Below are 27,832 nucleotides of genomic sequence, written 5' to 3' on the forward strand. Positions count from 1 at the left end.
ATTGCTGCCATAATAACTGTGAAGCCTGGTTCCCTTGTTCTACCTATTAAGATTATCATCCTAATTGGTCCTAATTGGCACCTTATAAAAATTTATATTGTACCATATACTGAATTAATTTTACTATCATAACCATTCCTCCTGCCTTGCACTTTAGTCATCTGACCCAATACCTATGCTGCTCATGCACCCTCTGCACTTTACAACTGCACTTGCACTTCGTATTGTTGGAGGGGGGTGGGAGAGGCTGGAAGATTGTGGGGACTGCAGGGCGGGGGGAGGGAATGGGTATGAAAGGATGCCAATTTATAATAGGGAAATAATAAATCAAAAATTATTGTCCGGACCAGGGGAACTGGAAGAGAGAAGACAGCATGCCAGGGGAGGGGGGTGTTCCGATGGGTGGGGAGCCCCTATAGAGGTGGTGTCTGGGAGGGGGAGATACGGGAAAGGGAGACCAAATCATTTAATTCAGACTAGGGTTTTTGGTAGGACATTAATAGTTCCAAAACAGTCTCCTGACATAGCTAATCTGGGTAGCCAGGATGCCCCCCCCCCCAGGTGGTGCTGTTTAATGCCAGGTCAGTGAATGGAAAAACATCTTTCATCCAAGACCTCATCTTGGATGAGCATGTAGACCTGGCATGTATTACGGAGACCTGGCTGGACGAGATGGGAGGAGTTAATCTCACCCAGCTCTGCCCGCCAGGTTACTCCGTACAGCACCAGCCGAGATCTGGAGGGAGGGGAGGTGGGGTCATAGTGGTCTATAAGGATTCCATCCCCCTGACCAGGTGCCCCGTCCCACAGTCGACCAGGTTTGAATGTCTCCACCTGAGGGTAGGAGACCAGGACAGATTAGGGATTCTGTTAGTGTACCAACCACCCCGCTGCACTACAGTCTCCCTGCCTAAGCTAGCTGAGGTGGTCTCAGGCCTGGCGTTGGAATCCCAGCGGCTCATAGTGCTGGGGGACTTCAATGTCCATGCCAAGACTAACTTTTCAGGACTTTATGGCCGCCATGGCAACCATGGGTCTGTCCCAATTGGTATCTGGTCCCACCCACAGCGCAGGGCACACACTAGACCTGGTCTGCTGTCAGGGATGGGAGGAAGGTGGCGGTGTGGAGGAGCTCACCATCACTCCTTTGTCATGGACTGACCATCACCTGATCAGGTTTAGACTTACCACACACCCCAACCTCTGCAGGGGTGGTGGACCCATTAAAATGGTCTGCCCCAGGAGACTTATGGATCCAGAAGGATTCCTGACGGCTCTTGGGGAATTTTCCGCCTTCTTGGCAGGTGATCCTGTTGATGCTCTAGTCACCCTCTGGAACAAGGAGGTGACTAGGGCAATAGACACGATCGCTCCGGAGCGTCCCCTCTCAAGTAACCGAGCTAAACCAGCTCCTTGGTTTGCTGAGGAGCTGGCAGCGATGAAGCGAAAGAAGGGGGAACTAGAGTGCATGTGGCGATCAGAGTATAACGAGTCAGACCGAACATGGCTAGGCTCCTATCTTAGGGCATATGCCGTGGCAATCAAAGCTGCAAGAAGAGTCCACCTTGCGGCCAACATTGCGTCTGCACTGAACCATCCGGCGGCGCTGTTCCGTGTCATCAGAGGGTTGTTAACTCCCACCAATCAACGTGGGAGCCCTGATAATTCGGCAGCCCACTGTGAAGCATTTGCTTGGTTCTTTGCGGACAAAGTTGCTCTGATCCGTTCCGACTTTGACACCATGTTAACGGCAGTCTCTGAGGATGTATCGAGTGCACCTGCTTGTCCAGTTTTGTTGGATTCATTTCAATTGGTTGAGCTCGAGGATGTGGACAAGATCCTTGGAGAGGCGAGATCGACCACATGCATCCTGGACCCCTGCCCATCCTGGCTGGTGAGAGAAGCCAGAGGGGGATTGGCTGAGTGGGTGAAGGTGGTGAGAATGCCTCCCTTCGGGAGGACAAGTTTCCAGCGAGCCTAAAAATGGCTGTGATCAAGCCGCTGTTGAAAAAGCCATCACTGGATCCCATTCAATTTGGAAACTTTTGGCCTATTTCCAATCTCCCCTATTTGGGCAAGGTCTTGGTACATGTGGTTGCCTCACAGCTCCAGGGATTCTTGGTTGACACTGATTTTCTGGATCTGGCACAGTCTGGCTTCAGGCCGGGGCATGGTACCAAGACAGCCTTGGTCACCTTAGTCGATGTTCTTCACCGGGAGCTGGACAGGGGGAGTGTGTCCCTGCTGGTTCTGCTGGACCTCTCAGCGGCCTTCGATACCGTTGATCACGGTATCCTTCTGGGATGCCTTGCAGGCAGGGCCGGCCGGAGATAATTTTTAATGGGAAGCGGGGGTGCTGAAAAGCGCCCCCGCCACCGGCCCCGCCTCCCGCGCCCTGGCCCCGCCTCCCACGCTGCGTGGGAGGCGGGGCCATGGCGATTAGTGAGGGGGCGGGGCCACAGTTGGCCCCGCCCCCGCCCAGCGTGCCCTGGCCCCGCCTCCCACGCTGCGTGGGAGGCGGGGCCAGGGCACGCTGGGCGGGGGGGCGGGGCCAGAGTTGGCCCCGCCTCCCACGCTACTCCCACTCGCCCGTCTGGCCTTCCTAGCAGGCCAGAAAGCAGCGGAGGTCCCTCCAGGCCGCGATTGCGGCCTGGAGGGACCTCCGCTGCTTTCTGGCCTGGTAGGAAAGGCCAGACGGGCGAGCGGGAGTAGCGGAGGCGGAGCCAGCTCTGACGCCGCTCCCCCCCCGCCCAGCGTGCCTTGGCCCCGCCTCCCACGCTGCGTGGGAGGCAGGGCCAAGGCACGCTGGGCGGGGGGGGAGCGGCGTCAGAGCTGGCTCCGCCTCCCACGCTACTCCCGCTCGCCCGTCTGGCCTTCCTAGAAGGCCAGAAAGCAGCGGAGGTCCCTCCAGGCCGCGATTGCGGCCTGGAGGGACCTCCGCTGCTTTCTGGCCTGGTAGGAAAGGCCAGACGGGCGAGCGGGAGTAGCGGAGGCGGAGCCAGCTCTGACGCCGCTCCCCCCCCCCGCCCAGCGTGCCTTGGCCCCGCCTCCCACGCTGCGTGGGAGGCAGGGCCAAGGCACGCTGGGCGGGGGGGGAGCGGCGTCAGAGCTGGCTCCGCCTCCCACGCTACTCCCGCTCGCCCGTCTGGCCTTCCTAGAAGGCCAGAAAGCAGCGGAGGTCCCTCCAGGCCGCGATTGCGGCCTGGAGGGACCTCCGCTGCTTTCTGGCCTGGTAGGAAAGGCTGGGCGGGGGGGAGCGGCGTCAGAGCTGGCTCCGCCTCCGCTACTCCCGCTCGCCCGTCTGGCCTTTCCTACCAGGCCAGAAAGCAGCGGAGGTCCCTCCAGGCCGCAATCGCGGCCTGGAGGGACCTCCGCTGCTTTCTGGCCTTCTAGGAAGGCCAGACGGGCGAGCGGGAGTAGCGTGGGAGGCGGGGCCAGCTCTGACGCCGCTCCCCCCCCGCCCAGCGTGCCTTGGCCCTGCCTCCCACGCAGCGTGGGAGGCGGGGCCAAGGCACGCTGGGCGGGGGGGGGAGCGGCGTCAGAGCTGGCCCCGCCTCCCACGCTACTCCCGCTCGCCCGTCTGGCCTTTTCAAGCAGGCCAGACGGGCCAGGGCGCACTGGGCGGGAGGCGGGGCACCGTCAGGGCGGTGCCCCGCCTCCCGCCCAGCCTGACGGCGCCCCCCCGGGCCTGCGCCCGAGGCGGCGGCGTCAGCTGCCGCATGAGTGGGGCCGGCCCTGCTTGCAGGAATGGGACTTGGAGGTACTGTTCTGCAGTGGAGGGTGGTTCCCAGATGGTGTCATTGGGGGACACCTGCTCGGCCCCACAACCGTTGACTTGTGGGGTCCCGCAGGGCTCTGTATTGTCTCCCATGTTGTTTAACATTTACATGAAGCCGCTGGGAGAGATCATCAGGAGTTTCGGAGTCCGGTGTCATCTGTACGCAGATGATGTCCAGCTCTGTTACTCCTTTCCACCTGTCACTAAGGAGGCTGTTCAGGTCCTGAACCGGTGCTTGGCTGCTGTGTCGGACTGGATGAGGGCCAACAAATTGAAATTGAATCCAGATAAGACAGAGGTCCTCCTGGTCAGTCGGAAGGCCGATCAGGGTACTGGATTGCAGTCTGTGCTGGATGGGGTCACACTCCCCCTGAAGACACAGGTTCGCAGTCTGGGGGTGATCCTAGACTCATCGTTGAGCCTGGAAACCCAGGTCTCAGCGGTGGCTAGCTGGACAGGGTGCCTTTGCACAGTTAAAACTCATGCGCCAGCTGCAACCGTACCTTGGGAAGCCGGACTTGGCCATGGTGGTCCACGCTCTCATTACATCCCGTTTAGACTACTGGAACGCACTCTACGTGGGGCTGCCTTTGAAGACTGTTCGGAAGGTTCAATTAGTCCAACGGGAGGCTGCCTGGTTAATAACTGAAGCGGCTTTCAGGGAGCGTACTACTCCTCTGTTACACCAGCTCCACTGGCTGCTGATTAGCTACCAAGCACAATTCAAGGTGCTGGCTTTAGCCTATAAAGCTCTAAACGGTTCCAGCCCAGCTTATTTGTCTAAACGTGTCTCCCGCTACGACCCATCTCGAAGCTTAGGATCATCAGATGAGGCCGTGCTCATGGTCCCGTCAGCCTCACAGGTGCGGCTGGTGGGGACGAGAGACAGGGCTTTTTCAGTAGTGGCTCCCCGCCTATGGAACACCCTCCCCAGTGAAGTCAGGCAGGCTCCCTCCCTCCTATCCTTTTGTAAGAAGGTTAAAACTTGGTTGTGGGGCCAGGCTTTCAAATAAGAATCAGCAGCACCAATTATTATTATGTACGCCAGAACCCAATTGACAGACCCAGTCTTTTGAACCTGAACATGTCCATTTGTATTTTAGAATGTTTTTATGAATGTTGATGTAAATTAATAATTTTTAATCTGATTTATGTGTACTGTATAATTTTTATATGTGTGTTTATTGTAAGCCGCCCTGAGTCCCCTCTTGGGTGAGAAGGGCGGGATATAAATGTTGTAATAAAATAAATAATAAATAAATAAACTGAGGCAAGTGGTCAGTGACTCATCATAGCATTCAAACTTCCCTTCAAAAAGTATTTAATCTGCATTTTGTTATTTATTTATTTATCGTGTCAGAAGCGAACTGAGGGTACAAGTTGTAACATTTTTAAAAATGCACAACAACAACAACTTGGCATTATACTAAATGTCTTTTGACCAGTAGCTGGCCACTTGGAGTGCCTCTGGTGTTGCTATTAGAAGGTCCTCCGTAGTGCCTGTGGCAGGGCTCAAACTGCATTGTAATAGGTGGTTTCTTATTTGCTCTTCTCCACACTTGCATGTTGTGGACTCCACTTTGTAGCCCCATTTCTTAAGGTTGGCTCTGCATCTCGTGGTGCCAAAGCGCAATCTGTTCAGCGCCTTCCAAGTCGCCCAGTCTTCTGTGTGCCCAGGAGGGAGTCTCTCATCTGATGTCAGCCACTGATTGAGGTTCTGGGTTTTATCTGCATTAACAACCATCCCCTGCCATGTTTAGCCACCAGAGAGGTTAGAATATTTTCTTCTGGTTAGAACTGGGCATTCTTTAGGCAACTTTATTTTCATGGGGTCCCTCAGATCAGTCTAATGCAGTGTTTCTCAACCTTTATTTATTTATTTATTTATTACATGCATTTATACCCCGCCCTTCTCCCCAAGGGGACTCAGAGCGGCTCTCCCAGTGTTTTGGTCTTCAGCTCCCACACTTCCTAACAGCTGATAAGATGACTCAGATTTCTGGGAGTTGAAGTCCAAAACACCTGGAGGCCCAAAGGTTGGAAACCACTGGTCTAATAAAACCCAGTGCAAGATGTTGACTTAGGATGTACAACTGAGGCCCCTTCTACACTGCCATATAAAATCCATATTATCAAAGCAGATAATCTACATTATCTGCTTTGAACTGAATTATCTGAGTCTACTCAGCCATATACAGTAAAACCTCGGTAAACCGAGCTCCGGTAATCCGATCCACTGGATTATCCAAGGGGCCGCCCTCCCACCTCCCCCTACCAAAGGAGCCCTCACCTCTTGGAAGGAGCCCACAAGCACCGCTGCCTAGCAGCGCTCGTGGGCTGCTTCCCAAGGGGTGAAGGCTCAGCCCAGGGAAGTAGGCCACAAGCGCTGCTGCAGCAGTGATTGCGGGCCACTTCCTCCGGTCTCTCCCTCTCCTCTCACAAGAAGGAGCTCCTTTGCGCAAGAGGAGGAAGAGGCGGGGCGCTTCCCTCTCCCTCTCCTCTCAGGAGAAGGAGCTCCCTTTGCCCGGTGCTTGGGCCTTTAGGGAAGCATGAGGTATGTCGCTAAGCAGCGGCATGCCTCGTGCTTCCCTGGGTCCAAGCGCCGGGTGAAGGGAGAAGTTTTCTCCCTCTGCTAAGCGCCTGGGCCTACAGTCGGGTTATCCGATTAATCAAGGTAACCTGAGTTTGGGTCCGCCCATTTAAATCGGATAACCAGGGGTCTACTGTGGCAGTGTAGAAGGGGCCTGAGTAACCTGGTGTGGCAGAGCACACTCACAGCTTGGTCTTCATTATTAGCACAGGGGGCCTGTCCAGACATTACCTTTATCCCAGAAACTCCCACAACAAACAGGAGGGTGGCCAGATACCATTCCCTGTAAACACAGAAGCAATTGCTGCAAGTGGCAAGTGTTTTGGCTCTTGTTACATCATTGAAAATTGGCAGTTCTTGCTGATGTATTGCAAAAGTCATTAAGAAGATAGTCTGTAAACTCTTAGAAAAGAATGCTGTGATTATTAAAAGTCAACACGGATTTCTCAAAAATAAGTCATGCCAGACCAATCCTATCTCTTTTTTCAATAAGAGTTACAAGCTTGGTAGATGCAGGGAATGCTGTAGATGTAGCATATCTTGATTTCAGTAAGACTTTCAATAAGGTCCCCCATGATCTTTCTGTGAACAAACTAGTAAAATGTGAGATTGACAACACTACTGTTGGGTGGGTTTGTAATTGGTTAGTGGAGTGCTGCAGGGATCTGTCCTGAGGGTAAAAGAAGTCAATTTAGAACGAAATTCATGTTTAAGTTGGAAGCATTGCTATTTGGAGGTATGAGACAGCCTATAGTTCTATATCCTTTTGGGCGTCCCAACAAGCGTAATCCCATTGAACTAAGAAAATTTCCCTACATGTTGGCTCACAATCCAAAAGTTGAATCTATATGTCCATTTTAATGAAAACCATCCCAACAGAATCCCAGCATATGTGTTTCTTAAAAGTAAGAAAAAATGATAAAAATATTTTCTTTCTGTATTAAGTGATCTAAAGTGAGAATTTGATTGTTTGTTTTCTATGAATAATTTGACCTTGAAGTCTGAGGGTGCATTTATATTATAGAATTGAAGCAGTCGTTCTCTGAAGCAGTGCTTCCCAGATATTCCTGATTTTTTTAGACTTGAGCTCCCAGAATCCCTAGTAATTCTAAACCTGTGGGTCCCAAGAGAACCACTGATCTACACTCCAGAATTACTGCAGTTTGACACCACTTTCGCAGTCATGGAATAGGAGCTGTAGATCTTTAGCCTTCTCTGCCAAAGATGTAATGGTGCCTCACTGAATTTGATCCCATAGCATTAAGCCATGGCAATACATGTGTCAAACTGCATTAATTTTACAGTTTAGATGTATCCTGAGTTCTAGGTTATGATAAATTGTTAATTTTAATGGTGTCAGAATTCTGGGATGTTTTTCCCCCATGAACTATTATAAGTAATGCAATAAAACCATTACTTAATCTTATTGTTGTATGCTGTTGAGTCAGGTTTGACTCATACTAACCCTATAAATGGAAATCCTCCTTGCTTTTAACAACTCTGATCACATCTTGCAAATTCAGGCAGAACTTAAGTTTTAGCATGCCATTTCTATATCTTGTGAAGTAGGAAAGAGCTTTTTAAGAAACGAATGCAACCATTAATCACAGTGGTGTTACTGTTGATTGACTGATGTAGAAAATACAGAAATGATGTTAAAAATACTAGTTTCCTTACCATTTTGGAAAACACGAAAAGTGATATTAGTTTTATGTTACTGTCCTTGTAATAGAAAGGCTTAATCTACTTTTCAGGAACATGAGTTATATCATCTGGTCATACAGTTGTGGCTTCCCACAAAAAATGGGAAATTCCATATTGATATGGTTGTTGACAGATTCTGTAAAATATGTTTTATCTTATTCAGAAAACTCCACTTCTTTAGGGTGATTAAGTAATTATGAAATCAGTTTACATCTGTGGGATACGTCCATGCCATTTTTTTTCAACAACAGCCCTCTGCATTTGCAGGTTAAATTTGGGGGAGGGGGGGTTTGATTATTCACAGAATTGATAATCTCTAGGTCCTCCATGCAGCTGGTCCAAACATGATTTTATAGGAAGAGCCAAGCCATATTTTTATTGTTGAAAAGAAAATCAGCGTTCATGTTTTTACATGTTCTGGCAAGACTGAATTCCTTGATTAGGAATTAAGAGCCTCAAGCATAGAGGAAATAATAGATTGGACCCAGCCTTGGAGTAAACCCACTGAAATCCACTCTCAAATTAAATTAAACCAGGTTTAAATTAATCATGCCTTAATGAAGTCTCAGTGGGTGGATCTACACTGTAGAATTACTGTAGTTTGGCACAACTTCAATGCTATGGAATCCTGTGAGTTGTAGTTTTAACAAAGTCTTTAACCTTCTCTGTCAAGAAGTACTGATGTCTCGATACCATGATTCCATAGCACTGAGCCATGGCAGTTAAAGTGGTATAGAACTGCAGTAATTCTACAGTGTATATGCACTTCTAGATTCCAAGTAACTGATTTACAATTACCACGTTTGGACATGGTCTAATGAAAAATGATTACATTTGTAGTGGACTTGTTAAGGTGTTCCAATAATGTGCTTGCTTTTGTTTGTTTGTGCAATTTTCCCTTCTGCCAAATTTAACAACCAGGGCTCTCCTTCAATCTGAGGAAATTTTCAGTAAAATCTTTGGGTGAAATATCATGGAAGAGCTCAACATAGTTGATTCAAGCAATTGATATATTTAAGAACAAGAAAGCCAGTGTGATGTAGAATAATGGACTACAATTTGGGAAATTCATATTTCATTCCCCATTGAGTCCTGACATTTACTGAGTGACTTGAGCTAACCGGTTTACCAGCCTAGACTCACAGGTATGTGGTAGGCATCAAGTGCTGAGCCAGTGTGGTGTAGTGGTATGAGTATTGACACTGGAGACCAGAGTTTGATTGGACAAGCCACAGAAAACTCCCTGATAGGTTCACCTTAAAAGTTGTCATAAGTTGGGCATGACTTGAAGGCATATGACAAAGACAATTTAGTGGGGAGAAGAGGCCATGTCTGTGCATAGCTCTGCGTGAGCATAACTTCTGCTCCCTGGCAAGCTGAGAAGTTCCAAGAGAGGTCTTACTGGCAGTACTAGAGGGAAGGAAGACAGTTCAGACTATAGAGAAGCAACTGGCCTCCCCTGGGGGCAGGATGAAATGAGAATGGACTTTCAAGTGGAATGTACCAGTCTTTTCTTTTCTCCCAAAAGTTAAGAGCAGCCAGATGGTCATGAACTGGAACCCTTCACCTCTCTCCCTACCAATAGGTGACAGCAGCAAAAGGGCTTCCCAGGCAATGAGAAGGAGCAAAAGGGTAAATGAATAGATTTCTCCATGCCACTCCAAAAAAAAAGGGACTTACATGCACCATAAGCAAATACAGTACATATAAATCATTAACCAGATACCCACCATGGTATGCTACTTTGAGATGATTGAAAAGTGAAATATTAATAAACAGGTAGACAACCTACGTCTTGGATGAAACGAGCTTTTGAAGCTTCAAAAATATTGGCAAAGAGCCCAAGCAACTAATTCTGAAAATCTTCCTTGTAAAATCCATTGTTTCTTTAAACTGTTTCATCCTCAGCATCTCCCTGCATCCCTCAGCAATTTGAGAATACCACCGAAAACAAATTGCAAGGAAAAATATGCAAAGTAGTTTGGACATTAAAAAGAAATTTTAAATTCTATGTTTTGTGTTATCTATCTGGGTCTGTTTCAGTGAAGCAGTAATAGGACAAGTCTAGGCAGGGTGAGGCCCAATGGTTATTCTCAAGATTTAGAAATAGAAGAAACAGAACAAAAGCCAAGTCTAAGTAAGGATTACTGGAAGAGGTTTAATTACTGGCCCAAAATCCAATGGTATCTCTTTCTAGACTATTGAAATGAATGGGACCAATTCCCATGTTTCAATGGATCTACTTAGGCTGGAAAAAAAATAGAAATGAAAAATGGAAGGAGATTAATGAGCTAAATCCAACTATTCCCTTTTAATTCTTCTTTTCCATTTTTTCATTCACTATACAGCAGTGGTTCCCAACCTTTGGGCCTCCAGGTGTTTTGGACTCCAACTCCCAGAAATCCCAGCCAGCTTACCAGCTGTTAGGAACTGTGGGAGCTGAAGTCCAAAACACCAGGAGGCCCAAAGGTTGGGAACCACTGCTATACAATGAAGACTGGTGCTTTTTTTTTTTTTTTAAAGGAGGGAAACGGTTGTTTAAAGAGTCCTGGGAAGGGATTATGTGGCCCTCTGGATGCTGTGGAAGTGCGGATCCCAACACGCCTCATCCTTGAGCATGCTGCTTGCTGAAGTTGTAGTCCTAACATGATTCCCCATCCCACTTTGTGAAATCAATATAATTTGGAGAAACTGAATAAAAAGTTTGAACACAAACATCTAACTCCAAAAAAGGGATTATAACAGAAAGCAATAAATGTGTAAACTAATGAGCAAAGAAGGTTATCAGGAATTTTGAATTAGAGTTTACTTGAGTCAGCATCAGAGGTTCTGACCATGCAACATTGTTTTAGGATGACAAATCCCAGAATCCCTGAGAAGCTGACCATGCTGACTATTGGGTTCTGGGAATTGTAGTGCAAAATATTTTACTTTGCCAGGCTGCATTCCCATTGGCCAGCTCTGAAATGATACAAGCAGTCCCTGAATTACAGACATCTGGCTTACATGCAACTCCTAGTTAAGAACAAGAGCAGGGGTGAGACAACAAGAATTGAGAGGAAATCTACCTCTAGGAAGGGAAATTCACTCCTGGAAGAGTTGTCGGGGGAATATGTGACTCCAGTGAAGCTTTATCACCAATTCATGTTTCCACAACAAGCCATTTTTATAAAATCCAATTATCACAGGGACACAAAGTGAGGTGAAATCTTCTGAACAGGGACACAGACAGCAAAACAAACCCCACAGGCGGTTGCTTTCCTATGCTATCCTATATATATTATATATATATACTTTAAAAATATTCTGACACATACAAATTCAACTTGAGAACAGGCCTACCTTGTCCATACAACCCGGGGACTGCCTGTATTTCCATCCTATTACAGAACAGCAATGTCACCCACACTAAAGGGAGAATAAAGCCTCTCTTTAACCACCACCCCCCCATTTTTCCAACCATCATTAGGAAATAAAACAATAAAATAAAACAAGATTTAAAACATATAAAATACTTTATTACAACAATTGTAAACTTTATATACACTTGACATATGTACAAGGGGAAAAGCAACTCAAGGTTCAACTGAGCATTCTGATGCTTTATCAAAATACTTTCCTGTATCTTGAAACCCCACAAAGTGCACTTTAATGCCTATTCTAAAGACTCTCAAAAATCCACTCAGATCTCTCTTGTAAATGTAAATTAACCATGGGATTCTACCATTTAGTACTGAAGGAATGTCAGATATATTGTTCACCTGAAAGGACAGGTGATCTGAAAAATGTCATAATGAAGCCAGGAATTCAGATAATCGGGAATATCTGGATATCTAATATAGGGAGCAAACTGGATCTGATTTTTCACAATTCAACATAGACATATTTATACACCTGGACAGCAAAGCTCCCTGTTAAATTATTTTGTTGAACACAAAATCTTGCTATGACATAAAATATGTTAAACTTTTAAAAAGTCTTCTGCTATTTTACATAGTAATGGCAAGCATAAGCCATAGATGTGACTAAAATATGTACTGACTTGTTACAGGTATGAGGCAACTTTTCATGTATTCTGACTGTTGAGAGTCGACATTTAAGACAGTCTCACGTATATTGGATGTCAAATGACAGAAATGCACACAGTGTGACCATAAGGATAGCTTTCCTCACAACCACATTTGTTGACAGTTCAGTTTTCAACACTTCTTTCCTGTTCCACAGGTAGCATTGGAAATAATGCAATGATAGGTGAAATGAAGTTCACGTCCTAACAAGGTACGGCGGTAAGTCGTAGTGAATCCAACATGGAAAACTCAATCTGAAGTAATTCTGCAGAAACAAACAAACAAAAAGTTATGCACAATTTAATTAGTGACATGGTTATTGCAAAATTTCTATACATAGGTTTGAAATATTTCACCATAAAATCCTTACAAATTTAACCAAACCAAAAACATTTATAAAGCAGCACTATTTATTAATGAAACCACTGATACATTTTTGTGAATATAGGAATCAAATATATGTAAGCAGCTTGAATATTTTATCAGCGAAGGTCATTATTAAAATAAGGCAACATGATTGCAGTGGAAAGACTAGGCATATTTTAGCTACATTACAGTAGCCAAGGGCTGTAAAATAGCTCCTGCCACAGTCCCCTCACTAAAGCACCAGGCACTATGGAAAGAGACAAGACACCCCACATTGCTTTTTAATACTCTTATTTGTGTATTTATTTATGTAGTTTTGAAAGTTTGATTTTTTAAAAATTATTTTCAAACCATGATTGCTCAAATCCATGGAACTACATCCCACTGTATACATATTTTTCAGGTTAGACCAAACTCCCAGTGTGTTGCACTTCCAGTTTTCAGTGTGGCTAACAGTCAGGAATGTAGGAGCTGAAGTCCAAAACATCTGAAGAGCCAAAGTTTAGGAACCACTGGGTTAGATACTTCCATAGGGGATCCTATGGATAGTGTCCATTTATTGAATAGCCATAAGCAAAATAAAAGGAAAGCACATCAGAACCCTAAGGCATTGTATGCAAAGGCTGCCTTAGCCATCTCTTAAGATATTTAAAATAGCCCTTGCCGTCTTAAAAAAAGCATAAGATGCTTCTGATGTTTAAAAATCAGGGGCCCTATTATTTAGGTAGAAATGGGCAGATTAAGATATTTAAACTATTTCACAAATTTTGTCTCTGAATATGTGAAAGCCCTTTCAGATAGAATTATTCTCAAACTGCTAAGAATTTTAATGAAATAATGAGTTTGTACCTCAGGTTCTTTGCCAATATGCCATTAACAATGCTGTGGATACAGTGGGCCTCGTGTATATCTCAGAAGGACTTGCACGAAGAAACTGTAAATTGTGCTTATCCTGCATATCTTTTCTATCCTCAGTTATACTTTGTATGTTAAAGTTTCTATACCTGTGTTTGTTGCATCGATGGCAGCATCTGGGTCTTGAAAAGTAAAATCAAAGGATAGGTTTTGCATGCCAGTTTCATTAAGTAGGAATCCTTTCTCTCCAACACATGTCTGGTGCCAATTGGAGTTGTTAAAGAGTTGCTAGAAGACAAAATACCAAAGAAACATTAAATTATTAGTTTCCAAGATCTTTATTTCATTAAGTTCAATAGCCACTGTAATACATATCTTCAGAAGTACAGGACACAAAGTAGATGTAAAGAGAATGAGCAATCCCTTTGTCAATCCAAATAGTAAGGAATTATAAAAGAATATTATTTGGGTTTTTTTAAAAAAAAATCTAATTCAGTAAAAGCCAAGCTGTAATAACTGCTCATACCAAATTTAATGTTGTAAACGTATCTCATAAAAACTAAAGCAGCACCTTCTTTTGTTTTTCATTATAATACACACTCCTTGTGAGGCTTGCAGAGTCTGTAAACATGTTCACTTAAAAGTAGCATCAAGCAGCAGTGGAAGTGGCTTGCCACCAAACCTGCTACTGCCCTAAGGTAAAGGTAAAGTTAAGACAGACGTTAAGTCTGTTCGTGTCCAACTCTTGGGGGGGGGGGGGGTTGCTCATCTCCATTTCTAAGCCGAAGAGTGTAGACCCACCTCCAAGGTCATGTGGCCGGCATGACTGCATGGAGCACCGTTACCTTCCTGCTGGAGTGGTACCTATTGATCTACTCACATTTGCATGTTTTTGAACTGATCATGTAGGCTTCACCAAAAAACTTAAATTTCTTGCCCTGACAGGCTAGGCACTTACTCTTTGGCTGTGGGTCACTGAATGGTGATGACATTCCTTTATATTACATTTGCTTTTATTTATATTATGGATCTGGTTTTATTTTGTTTTATAATTTCTTTTTATTTTATTGCTTTTAATAGTTCCTGGATGTCCTGAGGATCTCTAGAAAGGTGGAATAGAGGTGTTTATATAAACAGACTAAGTTAACCTATATACTACAGTTCCCATCAATCCTGACCTCTGGATATGACGACATGAGGTGATGGAAGTTAAAACTTAAGTGTAGCATCTGGAGAGCCAGATGAAGTTCCCCAGTCCCAAAGTTCCCAGGTGAACAGTGTCTCTCACAGGCTCTTTGGGAAGAGATAGTGAAGCAACTGCTGCAGTGGTCTGCACATAAGGACATAACATTATACCCAAGAGCATTTTGGAATAAAGAGAAAGTCTTACCGGGTAAAACTCTTGAGGAAAGTGGTCGTCATCTTCATCAGTTACTGTGATGTTCAATGGAATTATTGGAAAGAGAGAAAAAAAGAAGAAAAACACATTCAGTATTACTCAGGAGTTTTTGTTGACTTGGTTTATAATTTTTATTTCTCAATTTTCTGCTACCAATAACAACTGAGTAGTAGTTGCCTGAAACACTACAAAGTTAAAAATTCTTGTCGTGAATCCTATTGCTTACTCCCAGCTGAAAGACTGTTGAATGGTGAATTAAGAGGCAAATTCAATTGATTAAATGGATCTATTCCAACTGGGACAAACTATAAAGTTTAAGGGCCATATTTGCACAGGTATAGTTACTGGCTTCTGTAGATTTATAGTACTGTAATAGGTATGTGCATCATTCCTTTCACAGGAAAAGGCACACACCAACTAGGGGTAAACACATTTAGTCTCATGTATTCCAGTGCAAGACTTTTAGATTGATCCAAAATTAATGAGATCTAAAAGTGCTGACTTTGCACATATATATTTGTTTTTATATTATTTTGGTTTTCATTAAAGATAGCTTTCAACAAGTCTAAGGAACTCAGTAAGTTCTATATTTTAAGAAATTGAAACCTTACCCTAAGTTCCTGCCCTTTTGCATTCTTAATTTCTCTTCTCAATATAGTTCTAATTAGTTACACAACTGTTATGAACAATTAATAAATACTAACCATCAGAGGAGGATGGAATAGGTGACACTTGAAGTGGGTAGATGTCATTTGTGCTGTCAGGTAACTGCATCTCCATTGAGTGAGTCCTCCAGTCAGTATTGGTTAAGTCACATGTAGCAAGATCTGCAAAATTCATAAAAACATGTCAGGATTATAATGGAAGAAGTTATTTCCTAAGAATTTTGAATCTGCTTTATTCTAATCTCTTTGCTACTACAAGATATGATCACCGACTTGCCAGTTCATGGGGAACGGGCATATCATGCAGAATGTGAGATGCTGAGTTTAAAAAGTCATTTTTGCACTTATAACCTGATCATTAATATCCCATAGGACTCTGGTTTGTCATCAGGTTGCTGTAAAATATTGTATTAGGCAGGCTATGAATGGCTATGCATATGCCTTCAAGTCATCTGTTGATTTAGGGGACTCCCTGAATTGCATAGGGTTTCCTAGAGTTACTATGATCTGATGTGGCTTTCTTAGGCAAGAAATATTCAGAGGCAGTTTGCCACAGGGATTTTTTAACGGGATCAATAATTACAATATAAAATACCCTGTGAACGATATCAGCAGATGATGACAAGAGAGCCTTGGTATTCTAGGGACACTTCTCTATTCATGCATGGTGAAAAACTCTTTCCAGCATCATTAGGTGAACCAAGCATCCTGAAAACTACTAAGTTGACAAAAGTGTTTCTCACCTAATGTGCTCCCCACTTCCATTTCTGGTGATGAGTAACTGGAAAGAACATAACCACTGTGATCATCTGGTAGCTGGATGCTGTTTGTTGCTTCAACTGTCTCTTCCTCCTTGATATCTTCTTCCACTGACTGCAAAGAAAAAAGAAAAAAGGGGGGGGGGGGGAGACCTCTTTAATTGCAGTCTCTACCAAGGTATTGTATGCAGTCATATTAGGACAGAAAGCATCACCTAACTGACTGGAGTTACCAGCTTCTTAAGCACAGACAATACATGCACATTTCTACATCAAATTGCCATTTGAGTCCTCTCTTAGAAACTGATACTCCATGCAGAAGGTTTTGGCATAACCTTTCTGTCGCAGTTTTGCCTTGCCTTCAGTGTTTGAGATTATTTGCAATTTAGTCCAATTGCCTGTTTTATCTTGTAGAAGCCTCGGGATGAAACTTTAGATAGCTAATGCATGAATAAGAACGGTGGAAGAAGTGGGAGCTCAGCCAGAGGTATTCTGGAAAGACTGTATTACATTCATTCTTAGGCAAAAGGAGTAAACTGCTTTCTCTTTTAAAAGTACCCTAACTATGCAGAAATGCACAGGCCAGCATCTTGTACAGCCCAGCATAATGTAGTAGTTCCACATATGGACTTGTGCTATAGCTTCCCATTCAACACACCATGGACCTGCTATAGAATTACTGCAGCTTAATCCCTATGACCATTCTGTAACGGTGGAGATGGTGACGGGTAGTGTCTGGCTATGTCCTTCTTGTCAGGTGCACAATTATGACATCAGCCACTGTGGTCCACAGGTAATCATGGTATCTTATCAGATAATGTAATAATTTTATATCTGGTTCTGTGGATATAATCAGATACTTCTTTGCAGCCATGGAATAGTATCCTTGAGTGGGCAGTAGAAACTTTATGGTAAATCCAGCAGAGGTGTTTTAGTTATTACAGTGGTAAGGAGATACCAATCTCTTTCTTCAATGACCAAAAATAGACATACATAGGATTAAGATTGACTTGCACCTGCATATGTCATTGAAAGAATGCCATCTACAGAGTTCTATAAAGACTTAGGCATACTTCAAGCATATGCACTGAAAGCACTGTGGCTCAAAATTGTTACAACTAATACAATTCCTATTTATTTCATTTTCAACCTAGAAATGCAGCTGTAATCTTGATTGAGTATTCAGCAAATGAATGGAGGTGCTTTGTTATTTAAAATAATCAAATGAATTGATAAACCAATGGAGAGCAAAGCAACTGGTGAAAACTGTTGGAACCTAATTGGTTCTTAAGAAAGTATTTCTGCATTACCTCTCAGTCCATGAGGACTCCAGAGCTAATGAACCAATAAAAACCAATTGAAACAAGAGAGGTATTTAAAAAAAAAAAGATGAATACACCTGAAAGCAGTCTAAAACCAATCCTAGAATCCAGTTTTAGAACAGTTAAAACAGCATTTTTAAACATTGAATGTGATTGTTTTGGCTACCCATCAGAAGCTTAAAAGAGGTGGGAGGTGGGGCCAACCTATCATCCTTGGGGAGGGAGTGCCACAAGGAAGGCATTGCTTAATGGAGGAGTGATTACTAAGTCTCTTGGAAAGCCCTGTTTTCTGAGTGTGGGCCCTGTTCCCTTCATGGAAAGTAAATTAAAACCCAAGCCTCCAAGATCTATGGCATGATTTACTTCTTATCTACCAGAGTGAATATATACATACCCTTTTTACACTTTTGGCTCTTAGGGACTTTGACTTCTTTTCTGCTCAAGAAAAATGAAAGCACATATTTAGTACAAAGAAGTGACACATAGTTCAAACAATTGAAGGACAATTGAAATATCAATCCTAGTTTCTCACAAGTAGTTTTCTTGTGACTTGCAATACTAATCATCAGGGCAAAATGGTATCACCCTAAGGTTACTCATACAAAATTGTATCTAGCATTGGAATACTGTCCCACTGATTTTAGTTAAAACGTCACAGTCTATAAGAGTAACCATTGGATGGCCACAATGTTGTGGAGGCCACCAGTCTCATCTGAAATAGACTAAATAGCTTTATTCTGACAAAAAGTAATTTCCAAAAGCACAGCACTTGGTAAAGAGATGCTATCTCTGACCCTGGAGGTACCACATAGTAGTCAATGCTAATAACCACTGGCAGTCTCTTCTCCATGGATTTGTATAATCCAGTAGTTCTCAACCTGGGATCCCCAGATGTTTTTGGCCTTCAACTACCAGAAATCCTAACAGCTGGTAAGCTGGTTTGGATTTCTGGGAGTTGTAGGCCAAAACACCTGGAGACCCACAAGTTGAGATCCACTGCATAATCCCTTTTGAAAACCAGGGAGGTTCGTGGCCATGACTACACTGATCCAGGCAAACTGCTGACCACAGTTGCTTCTGCAGGAGCTTTTGGCATGTGTGTGGCCCTTCCCCTAACTATAAATGATGACTACCATTCAAGAAAAGTGGGATAACATTTCAAAATCATATTTTAAAACAAAATCTCATTTCACATTTCACAACTATCACATTTTTAGAACAATACCTTTTTTCTGTGTTTTAGCTGAGGTTTCCAGCATCCTGTAAACACGAACAGCACTGGAACCTTTGCTAATACTTTTGTCCTTCACCTCTTCAATATCAGGCAATGAATTCATGGCACAGCGGAAATTTGCTTTCCATGTTTTAGGGTCTGGCTGAACATCACCTTCTTTGTATCTCCCTGTAAAGTAACAGATAACATATATGAATGAGAAATAACATCTTATGACATGTTCCACTCATGTTCTGTCAAGAACCCAGATCCGTGTGTTTGATGATGACTCCTTTAAGTCTGTGTTGCCCAACATAACTCACATGGTTGAACATGAGTCGAATCTATGCTTAATTTTTATTGTTATCTTTTATTCTTAATTTTGATTATTATTTTCACCAGTCACTCTACTTTAAGCATGACTGCAGCATCAGCTGTTCTATCGACCATGCTTTCATTTGTTTATTGTCAATTAGAAGGTATTTAAATATCTCTGTGCTCAGGAAGGCATGGCATCTTGACAAGGAATTGCAACACTATGTATAATTATTTGGAGACAAAAACACACTTTAGATTGCTTAGGAAGGTCAACCCCCATGGTCAATCTAATGATATTAAATGAATAAGTAAATAAATTTAGTTGTAACAAGACAGATGTACTGAGAATCATTAGTATGGGTCAGTGATGGTAGGAACTACAAGTTCACATCTGGAATGCTACTGGATGCTTGCCAGCCACTTGCCACATTAAGCCCAGCCAAAAACTCTTAAAAACTGGGTTTAAATGATATAAACTTGGCAGGGGACTGTTCAATTATTTCACTAAATACAGTAGAGTCTCGGTTATCCGAGCCCCAGTTAACCAAGCCTCCATATCATCCGAGGCACTGCCGGGGGCACCCCTTCCTCTCCCTCTCCATCTCTCGAGTGAAGGGAGCTCGAGAGAAGGAGGGAGGAGGAAGCGTCCCGGAAGCATCTCGCGATCACTGCTGCAGCAGCACTCATGGGCTGCTTCCCCGGGCTGAGCCCTCGCCCCTTAGGAAGCACCCCACAAGTGCTGCTAGGCAGCAGTGCTCGTGGGCTGCTTCCCAAGGTGTGAGGGCTCGCCGAGGGATGTCTCCCCAGATCTCCCTCGGCCAGGCCCTTGCTGGAGGAAAGAGTTTCCTCCAGCAAGGGCCTGGCCGAGGGAGATCTGTGCCATGGGTTTTCCTCAGCCAAGACCTTGCTGGAAGAAACTCTTTCCTCCAGCAAGGGCCTGGCTGAGGGAGATCCAGGGAGACGTCCCTCAGTGAGCCCTCGCCTTATCCGAGGAGTTCGGTTATCCGAGATTGGGCCCGTCCCTTTATCTCGGATAACCGAAACTCTAATGTAGGAGCCAGAAACTGGTCTTTGTGGCTACATCATGGAAAGCCAGTCCAATAAGCAGATTTGTGTGTGTATAAATGAATGTAAACATACACATGCAATCGACTGACAAGTAAAATCCACTTCAATATTAGCCACACCCAGGCATGCAAATATTCAGGATTTCTTTGAGTTGGATTTGGCCACTATACACAACAATCACAGCTGTTCAGGAAAGTGTTTGTGGGATAGGGAGAAACAGGCAAGATGTAAAGAACTATTATTTTGGCTAACCCCCCAAAACAAATGTTCTCATATATGGCTGCACAGAAGGAGCCTCTAGAAACAATATGCCTTGGCCTCTAATAACAACAAAAACAACACCAACACATACCAGTATGGATGGCCCAACTTTTGAAAAGGGAAGCATCTTTCTCCAAGTCCCAACCATGCTTAGCTGCATGTTTCCATGGGATCTGGAACAACTTCTGCTCCTGCAAGACAGTATCAAGTAGATGTCAGTTGGCTTCATATGTAAAACAAAAGTCATCAATACAAAGATATTTTGAACAAAAAAAAGTATTATAGTCTACATAGTATCTCCATGTAGCTATTGTATTGTCAATATACTTTTCCTACTACTACATCATTATTATGTAATGTATCATGATTAATATAATAATAGCAGTATGAGGAAGACATTTGATATCCACCTTTCTTGATTTGGTGTCATTTGTTGTAACACAACCAAATAATTCTACTGGCAGCTTCCTTGGAAGATAAGCCAAGGGGCAGCCAAAGAAAATGCCCTCTCTGGGTAACAGCTGGTCTTTCTTTTTTGCATACAAAATCCATTTTATTACTCTCAGAAGAACAAGCTCTTACTGATTCAAGTAGATCAGAGGACCTGAGGGTAAGCCGCAGATTATGTGAGAGAAGGTGATTCTGTAGGTAACCATGTTGGGCTTTGAAGATAATAAGCAACACTTTGTGTTTTGCCTGGAAACGAATTGGTACCAGGAGTAATCTTAGTCAAGGTTTCTAATGTTAAGGGATGTAATCTGAATGACATGACATTATTTTTCTGACCATAATTTGATATTTGCCCATACCTTGTTATCATACTAAACATTTCTTGTGTTTTGAATTTTAAATAGAAAATATTTCAGGTTAGCCTTTTTTTAAGGGCAAATAAGAGTTTAAAAGCACTCCAATACCTTATTAAGCCACACAAGTCCATCAAATCTATTCGAATTGATTTGTTTCTCCAGCCAAGGTCTCATGCGCAATCTTGCTTGTGGCATTTTGGCTCTGAAATGGAAAAAATTGAAACTTATAGCACAACTATCATGTGATAGCAAAGGGAAGTTTCACTTCAGGAGTGGATTCATTAAAAAATGGAATGGAAATCCAGCACCGGTTGCCTGTTTTGAATTACAGTCCTCTGAACACACTGATCAGAGACTTAGTCCACTAAGGACTAATAAGAAGGACATGTCATATGCTATCCACTCTGTTCAAGGGGTCTTTCACCACCCTCCTGAGCCCAATGCTATTTTTTAGACATCTGAGTTGCATGCAATTGAAACATCCCAGCACCTAAAAAAACATATTTAAGTAGCTTATCTGCCAGTTTATTAATTTTTTACCTTTCTCCCAAAACAAGACACTCAATACTCCAACACGGCTGTTCACTGCAGAGCTCTGATAAATTTCTGAGGGACACAGAAAGCCTCTACCTCATAGCACTTCTCGTCCCTTCCTCTTCGGCAGAAACAATGCCCTACATGCCCCAACAAGTTTCTGATATGTACTATATATTGTACCATTATGCAAATTTGGAGTGCGTATCTGAAGAATCAGGTTTTATCCATATTTGGTGAGGTATATAACTGTATGCTTCTGGGTAGAGTCCAGATTAAAGGGTGCTTCTGAAAGATGGTGAAAGCCATTGAACTCAGCAGTCACCAGCAACAGCAGGACATTGAGGGGGGTGGGAAAACAAGCCATAGTTGCAATGCAGGGAAGAGGGCATAACCAAAATCGAATATCGTAAATAATGAGTGGCGGGCAGGATGGAAAAAGAATTGTAAATTATTCTATATGGGCTTTGAAGGAAGTGTCTTGAATTATCTGGGCAAAATTGGACCACCTTAGTCAGAAAAGCACTAAATTACTAAAAAAAATATGAGAATAGCTCTTACAGTGGAAACTGTCCAGGAATACCTGGGAGCCCACAGATTGCACAGCTACATGGGCATAGGTTACACTGACCAGGCACTTCTAAGTATACTTTGTATGCACAAAAGCCTTGATATTTAAAGGCATTTGAATGGATAGAAAAAAGTCATTTGACTCTCTCATAAATACCTGCAAGTAGGCAAAACTCTGCCAATGTTGAGACCTCTCATACCTTAAGAATAGTTAGGGAGGGAGCTGCCATCTAACATCTTAATCCTAAATGCATTTGGAATGCAAAACCATTTGTTTCGATAGGTCTATATTAGAGAATTAAGATGATTGTGCCTTTTTATCCACAGTTAGCTCAGTTAGCCCCATTGATTTCCATGAAAATGGAATACAAGGAAATGAAGGAAATATTTGGAACACACTTTCTTTTTCAAGCTCAGATGCAATTCCACAAATTTATGTGTCAGTGGTGTGCCAAAACACGGGGCTGATTTACAATCTTGATATCTACAGAGCACAAGCGCCCAGCTGTGTATCCTTGGCAAGCAATTTCTAGGCCTCTTAAAGTTAGTCAAGAACTACATCCAAGAGAAGTACCTAGGTCTACTCGGGTTTAATGGGATTTAAAAGTTACTGAATTTCCTGTGCAATGTCACATACAGTATTCCCTCACTACTTCACAGTTCACTTTTCACGGATTCACTGTTTTGCGATTTTTCAATAAACTCTAAAAGACTATTATAAATCAGAAAACATTACAATTTAGAGCCTAAGGAAGGGAGGAAGGAGAAGCCGAAGGGAGAGAAAAGGAGCCCAAGTGGCAACAGGAGGAGGAGGAGGCAATTTATCAACACACAATTGGTTGATAAAGACTTAAAATAGTGTATAACTACTAAAATAATGTATAAATATTAAAATAAATATAGTGTCCCTACTTTGCGGATTTTCACTTATTGCGGGTGGCCCTGGAACCTAACCCCAGAGATAAGTGAGGGAACACTGTACAGATGCAGAGCACAGTTTCTTGTCTGGGCCAAGGGCTAGATACATCTTGTAACCCACATTGCTGCAAACTGTTTCTTAAAACTCTGGAGACATGTTTACAAAGCAGTGTGAGATACAGCAGGGAGAGGAGCCATTTGGCACCGGTCTACACAAGCCCTGCCAATTTCCTGGTTGTGCTTTTCTGAATCGGGGCTGTGCAAGTTCCAGATTAGAGTAGCATTTTAAGGGACAACTGGGCAGCATTATTATTATTATTATTATTATTATTATTATTATTATTATTATTAATTATTTATTAATAGACTTGGAGTTAGTAAGAAGAGTCTGGTCTCAACTGCTGTGATTCTTGAAGAAAAAACAAACAGGAAGGAATGTTCCAAGAATATCAATTGCTGAATAGAGACCTCCTGCTGCCCTAATGGAGCCTCTAACACAGTGGTTCTCAACCTGGGGTCCCCAGATGTTTCTGGCCTTCAATTCCCAGAAATCCTAATAGCTGGTAAACTGGCTAGGGTTTCTGGGATTGTAGGCCAAAAACATTTGGGGACCCCCAGGTTGAGAACTGCCAGAAAAAAGCTTCTACAGTCAAATTACTGATGAGGGCTGCAGTTTAAGTGGTGGACTAGAAAGCACCCTGGAGACTATGAAACCTTTTGGGCAAGTCTATCGGCTTCAAAGAAAGGCAAAGGCAAAACCCCTCTGGAAAAATATTGCCAGGAAAAGCCACACTAAGCCTTAGGGCAGGCCTGCACAACCTGCAACCCTCCAACTGTTTGGGTCTCTAACACCCAGAAGCTCTAGCGAACTGTTCCAATGGCCAGGAATTCTAGGAACTGAAGTCCAAAACACCTGGAGGGCTGCAGGTTGGGCAGGCCTGCCTTAGGGCAACCACAAGTTGGAAAGAATTAATATAAAATTAATACAATTCAACACCACTTCAGCTGCTATGGCTCAATGCTATGGAATCTGCGGAGTTGTTTAGCCTTTTCTGCCAGAGAATGCAGGTGCTTCACCAAATGACAACTCCCACAATCCCATAGCATTGCTGCATGGCAGTACTAGTGGTATCAAACTGCAATAATTCTACAGTGTAAGGTAAGTAAAGTTTTTCCCAACATTAAGTCTAGTTGTGTCAGACTCTGGGGGTTGGTGCTCATCTCCATTTCTAAGCCAAAGAGCTGGCGTTGTCTGTTGATTTAATCACATTTGTATGTTTTTGAACTGCTTGCTTGGCAGAAGCTGGGGCTAATAGCAGGAGCTCACCCCGCTCCCCAGATTTGAACTGCCGACCTTTCAGTTTGCAAGTTCAGCAGCTCAGCATTTTAACCTGCTGCGCTACGGAGGGGGGGTCCTTTTACAGTGTAGATTATTATTATTATTACAGTAGAGTCTCACTTATCCAACCTTCAGTTATCCAACACTGTATTATCCAACGCAGTCTGCTGACCACCCAGATCAACAGTTGTTTCTCTCACTACCAACGCGCAGCAGGCCAACACACCCAACAACAACACAAATGCAGCCACACTCCCAAACAAGTGGCAAACTTGTTGTAAAACATGCTTTGGTGCTTAATTTGTAAAATTTAACATAATTTTACATTTAATAGGCTTCTCTTTAATCCTTCTTATCCAACATTTCCCTTATCCAACGTTCTGCCAGCCTGTTTATGTTGGATAAGTGAGAGTCTACTGTATTATCTACAGTGTAAATAATAATAATAACTACTACTACTACTACTTTATTTATAGACCACCCTCTCTCCATGAGGGGACTCAGATGCCCCTGAAGATCCTCCAACTTTCTCCAGCAGGTCTTTCAAGACTTGTTGACACTGAGAATCAAGGAGGCAAAGCTAGGTTGGTTTCCCTGCACACTCTGCCTCCTTTTTACAGGTGTTACTTCCTGGTCCCAGCAGTACATGAAGCACCTTTGCTCTTCTGCACAGTCAGTTCCTTTTGGCTGCGCTGAAACCAGCAGAGATTCTCACTCTTTGCACTTTTAATAGAATAATTGCTGCAGCCATTAAAACCACCTTCTCATTGCAGCCAGAATGTTCCTTGAACGCCTAGGGATGCATCCACATAGTAAATGAATGATTCCACTGTCTGGAATCAATGCTATGGAATCCAAACAGTCTTGGTTTTGCAAGATCTTGAGTAGGCATGGGCAAACCTTGGCCCTCCAGGTGTTTTGGACTTCAACTCCCACAATTCCTGGCCTCAGGCCCTTTCCTTTTCCCCCTCAGCCGCTTAAGCGGCTGAGGGGGAAAAGGAAAGGGCCTGAGGCCAGGAATTGTGGGAGTTGAAGTCCAAAACACCTGGAGGGCCTGGGACTCCCCGCTGCAGGCATGGACTTTTGATCTCCTCCCGTTTCAAAGTCGCCCCAGCTTTGAAGAAATCGGGATGTCGCGACACGTTTGAGTAACTTCTCAACCAGCACCTGAGAGCAGCTATGGACCTTACCCACCTCTCAGACCTTTTGCATTCGCTCCGCTTCTGCTGGAAACGGGCGCGACTTTTTTTGTTTGCTTTGTTTTTACCCCTCGGCTCCGGGTTGTTTTACAGTTACTTCCAACGGACTTGAGCCCGCCAGAAATTGGTGCCCATTCACTCTTCCCCTTCGGGTGCATCTACACTGCAGGATTAATACAGTTTGGCACCACTTTAACCGCCCACGGCTCAATGCTATGGAATCGCAGCATTGAGCCATTGCGGTTAAAGCGGTACCAAACCGCACTCATTCTGCAGTGTAGATGCATGCTTGGAGTGCGCAACCTGCACGTTCTTTCCCCCACTTGCACAAATTTAAGCAGGGCGCAATCCTACGCGGGTCAGTGCTAAAGAAATCTTTGCTGAGCTCCAGGGGAGCTGGTGTTTGTTACATGTTCAGAGTAGCAACTTGCACCGGAAGAAAGCTAGATGCCACAAGGAACAAATTATTATTATTATTATTATTATTATTATTATTATTATTATTATTATTATTATATATAATATATTAATAACATATTATCTACCCTGCAGAATAATATATTATACATTATATATAATACTATATTATAATTATATTAATATATTATCGATCATTGCTATATATTATCTACACTGCAGAATATTATTATATAATATGCATTAATATTTAATATATTAATATATTATCTACCCTGCAGAATAATATATTATTATACATTATATATTATAATACTATATTATAATGATAATATTAATATATTATACATTATTGCTATATATTATCTACACTGCAGAATAATATATTATTATACATTATATATTATATATTATATAATATTATTATATTATATTATATTATATATTATTGCTATATATTATCTACACTGCAGAATATTATATTTTATGTAATATATATTAATATTTAATATATTATCTACACTGCAGAATAATATATATTATATTTTAATTTATTATATTATTATATTGTATTATTATATTAAGATATATATTAACAATAGGAGCCCCCGGTGGCGCAGTGGATTAAACGCTTAGCTGCTGAACTTGCTGACCGAAAGGTCGGCGGTTCGAATGTGGGGAGCGGAGTGAGCTCCCGCTCTCAACTCCAGCTCCAGCCAACCTAGCACTTCAAAAATATGCAAATGTGGGTAGATCAATAGGTACCGCTCCGGCGGGAAGGTAATGGGGCTCCATGCGGTTATGCCGGCTCTTCGGCTTAGAAATGGAGATGAGCACCAACCCCCAGAGTTGGACTTAACGTCAGAGGAAAACCTTCACCATTACTAATATATATTATCTACACTGCAGATGATGATGATGATTATTATTATGTTCCTTGTGGCATCTAGCTTCACTCCGCTGCAAGTTTCTTTTATTGTTATTATTATTGTATCCCTGAAAGGAAACTCAAATAAAAACAAAAACACTGCAGAGAAGTTCATCCAACCCACCTTCTTCGCTTCTGTGGCGGATGGGCTGCACTGGCGCGCTTTCCTCCCTGCAGAAGAGAACCGGGGCGAGGGATGTGCCTGCTCCACCTGGGCTCCCTGCGCCTCTTTCTCAGTCCGTGTCTGGCACCTTCTGCCCGCGCTGGACCGAGAGCGCGGGTATTATCTCTCGCAGGTCACTGGGAATCCCCAGCCGAGGGAGCCGTGCGCCGCGCCCAATCAGCGCCGCCGAGGGGAGCGACTCCGCCAATCAGCGCCCGGCGAGGAGTCCGCTTGGAGCGCCGCATCATTTCGGGGAAATCAGCCTGTTGTAGCACCAGCGAGCGAAGGGGAAGTCCGGCTTCCCTGGCCCCGCCCCTCGGCCCTCGGCCTGGAGCCCCGTTGGCTACTCCCGGCAGGGAGGGAGAGCCAGAGAGGGCGCATCTACACTGCAGAATGAATGCAGGCTGGCGCCACTTTCACTGCCATGGCTCAATACTTTGCAGCCATAGGAGTAGCAGTTTGGGGAGGCAGCAGCACTCTCTGGCAGGTGGGGCTCAAGCCCTTCCTATTTCTTTATTGTATCAGAAGTGAACCGAGGGTACAGTTGTAATGTACAGTAGAGTCTCACTTATCCAACACTCGCTTATCCAACGT

The 27,832-nt window shown here is 43.5% G+C and overlaps 1 protein-coding gene and 1 long non-coding RNA gene across 2 annotated transcripts in view; one reads left to right on the forward strand and one right to left on the reverse strand.

Moving 5' to 3' along the window:
- LOC134297111 (uncharacterized) overlaps positions 1-27,832 on the forward strand; it is a 97,319-nt gene that overhangs the window by 48,019 nt on the left and 21,468 nt on the right. The window lies entirely within an intron of this gene.
- On the reverse strand, positions 11,569-27,362 carry irf1 (interferon regulatory factor 1). The gene is made up of 10 exons (XM_008104730.3): positions 27,200-27,362; positions 21,279-21,372; positions 20,456-20,555; positions 18,730-18,906; positions 17,899-17,939; positions 16,168-16,297; positions 15,464-15,586; positions 14,751-14,794; positions 13,510-13,648; positions 11,569-12,404 (listed from the first exon to the last, which is right to left on the reverse strand). The coding sequence occupies exons 2-10, from the start codon at positions 21,363-21,365 to the stop codon at positions 12,343-12,345; spliced, it is 903 nt and encodes a 300-aa protein (XP_008102937.2). The 5' UTR covers positions 21,366-21,372; positions 27,200-27,362; the 3' UTR covers positions 11,569-12,342.

This window comes from Anolis carolinensis, chromosome 2 (assembly GCF_035594765.1).
Source record: "Anolis carolinensis isolate JA03-04 chromosome 2, rAnoCar3.1.pri, whole genome shotgun sequence".
Taxonomy (NCBI): Eukaryota; Metazoa; Chordata; class Lepidosauria; order Squamata; family Dactyloidae; genus Anolis; species Anolis carolinensis.

Excerpts from the sequence above, each read along its gene's own strand:
- irf1 (XM_008104730.3), bottom strand. The coding sequence starts at position 21,365 with ATGCCACAAGCAAGATTGCGCATGAGACCTTGGCTGGAGAAACAAATC. Across the intron at positions 16,298-17,898 it reads GAGCCAAAAGTGTAAAAAGG|TCAGTGGAAGAAGATATCAA; the intron begins GTATGTATATAT and ends TTTTCTTTGCAG. Across the intron at positions 14,795-15,463 it reads TATTCCATCCTCCTCTGATG|TAACTGATGAAGATGACGAC; the intron begins GTTAGTATTTAT and ends TGAACATCACAG.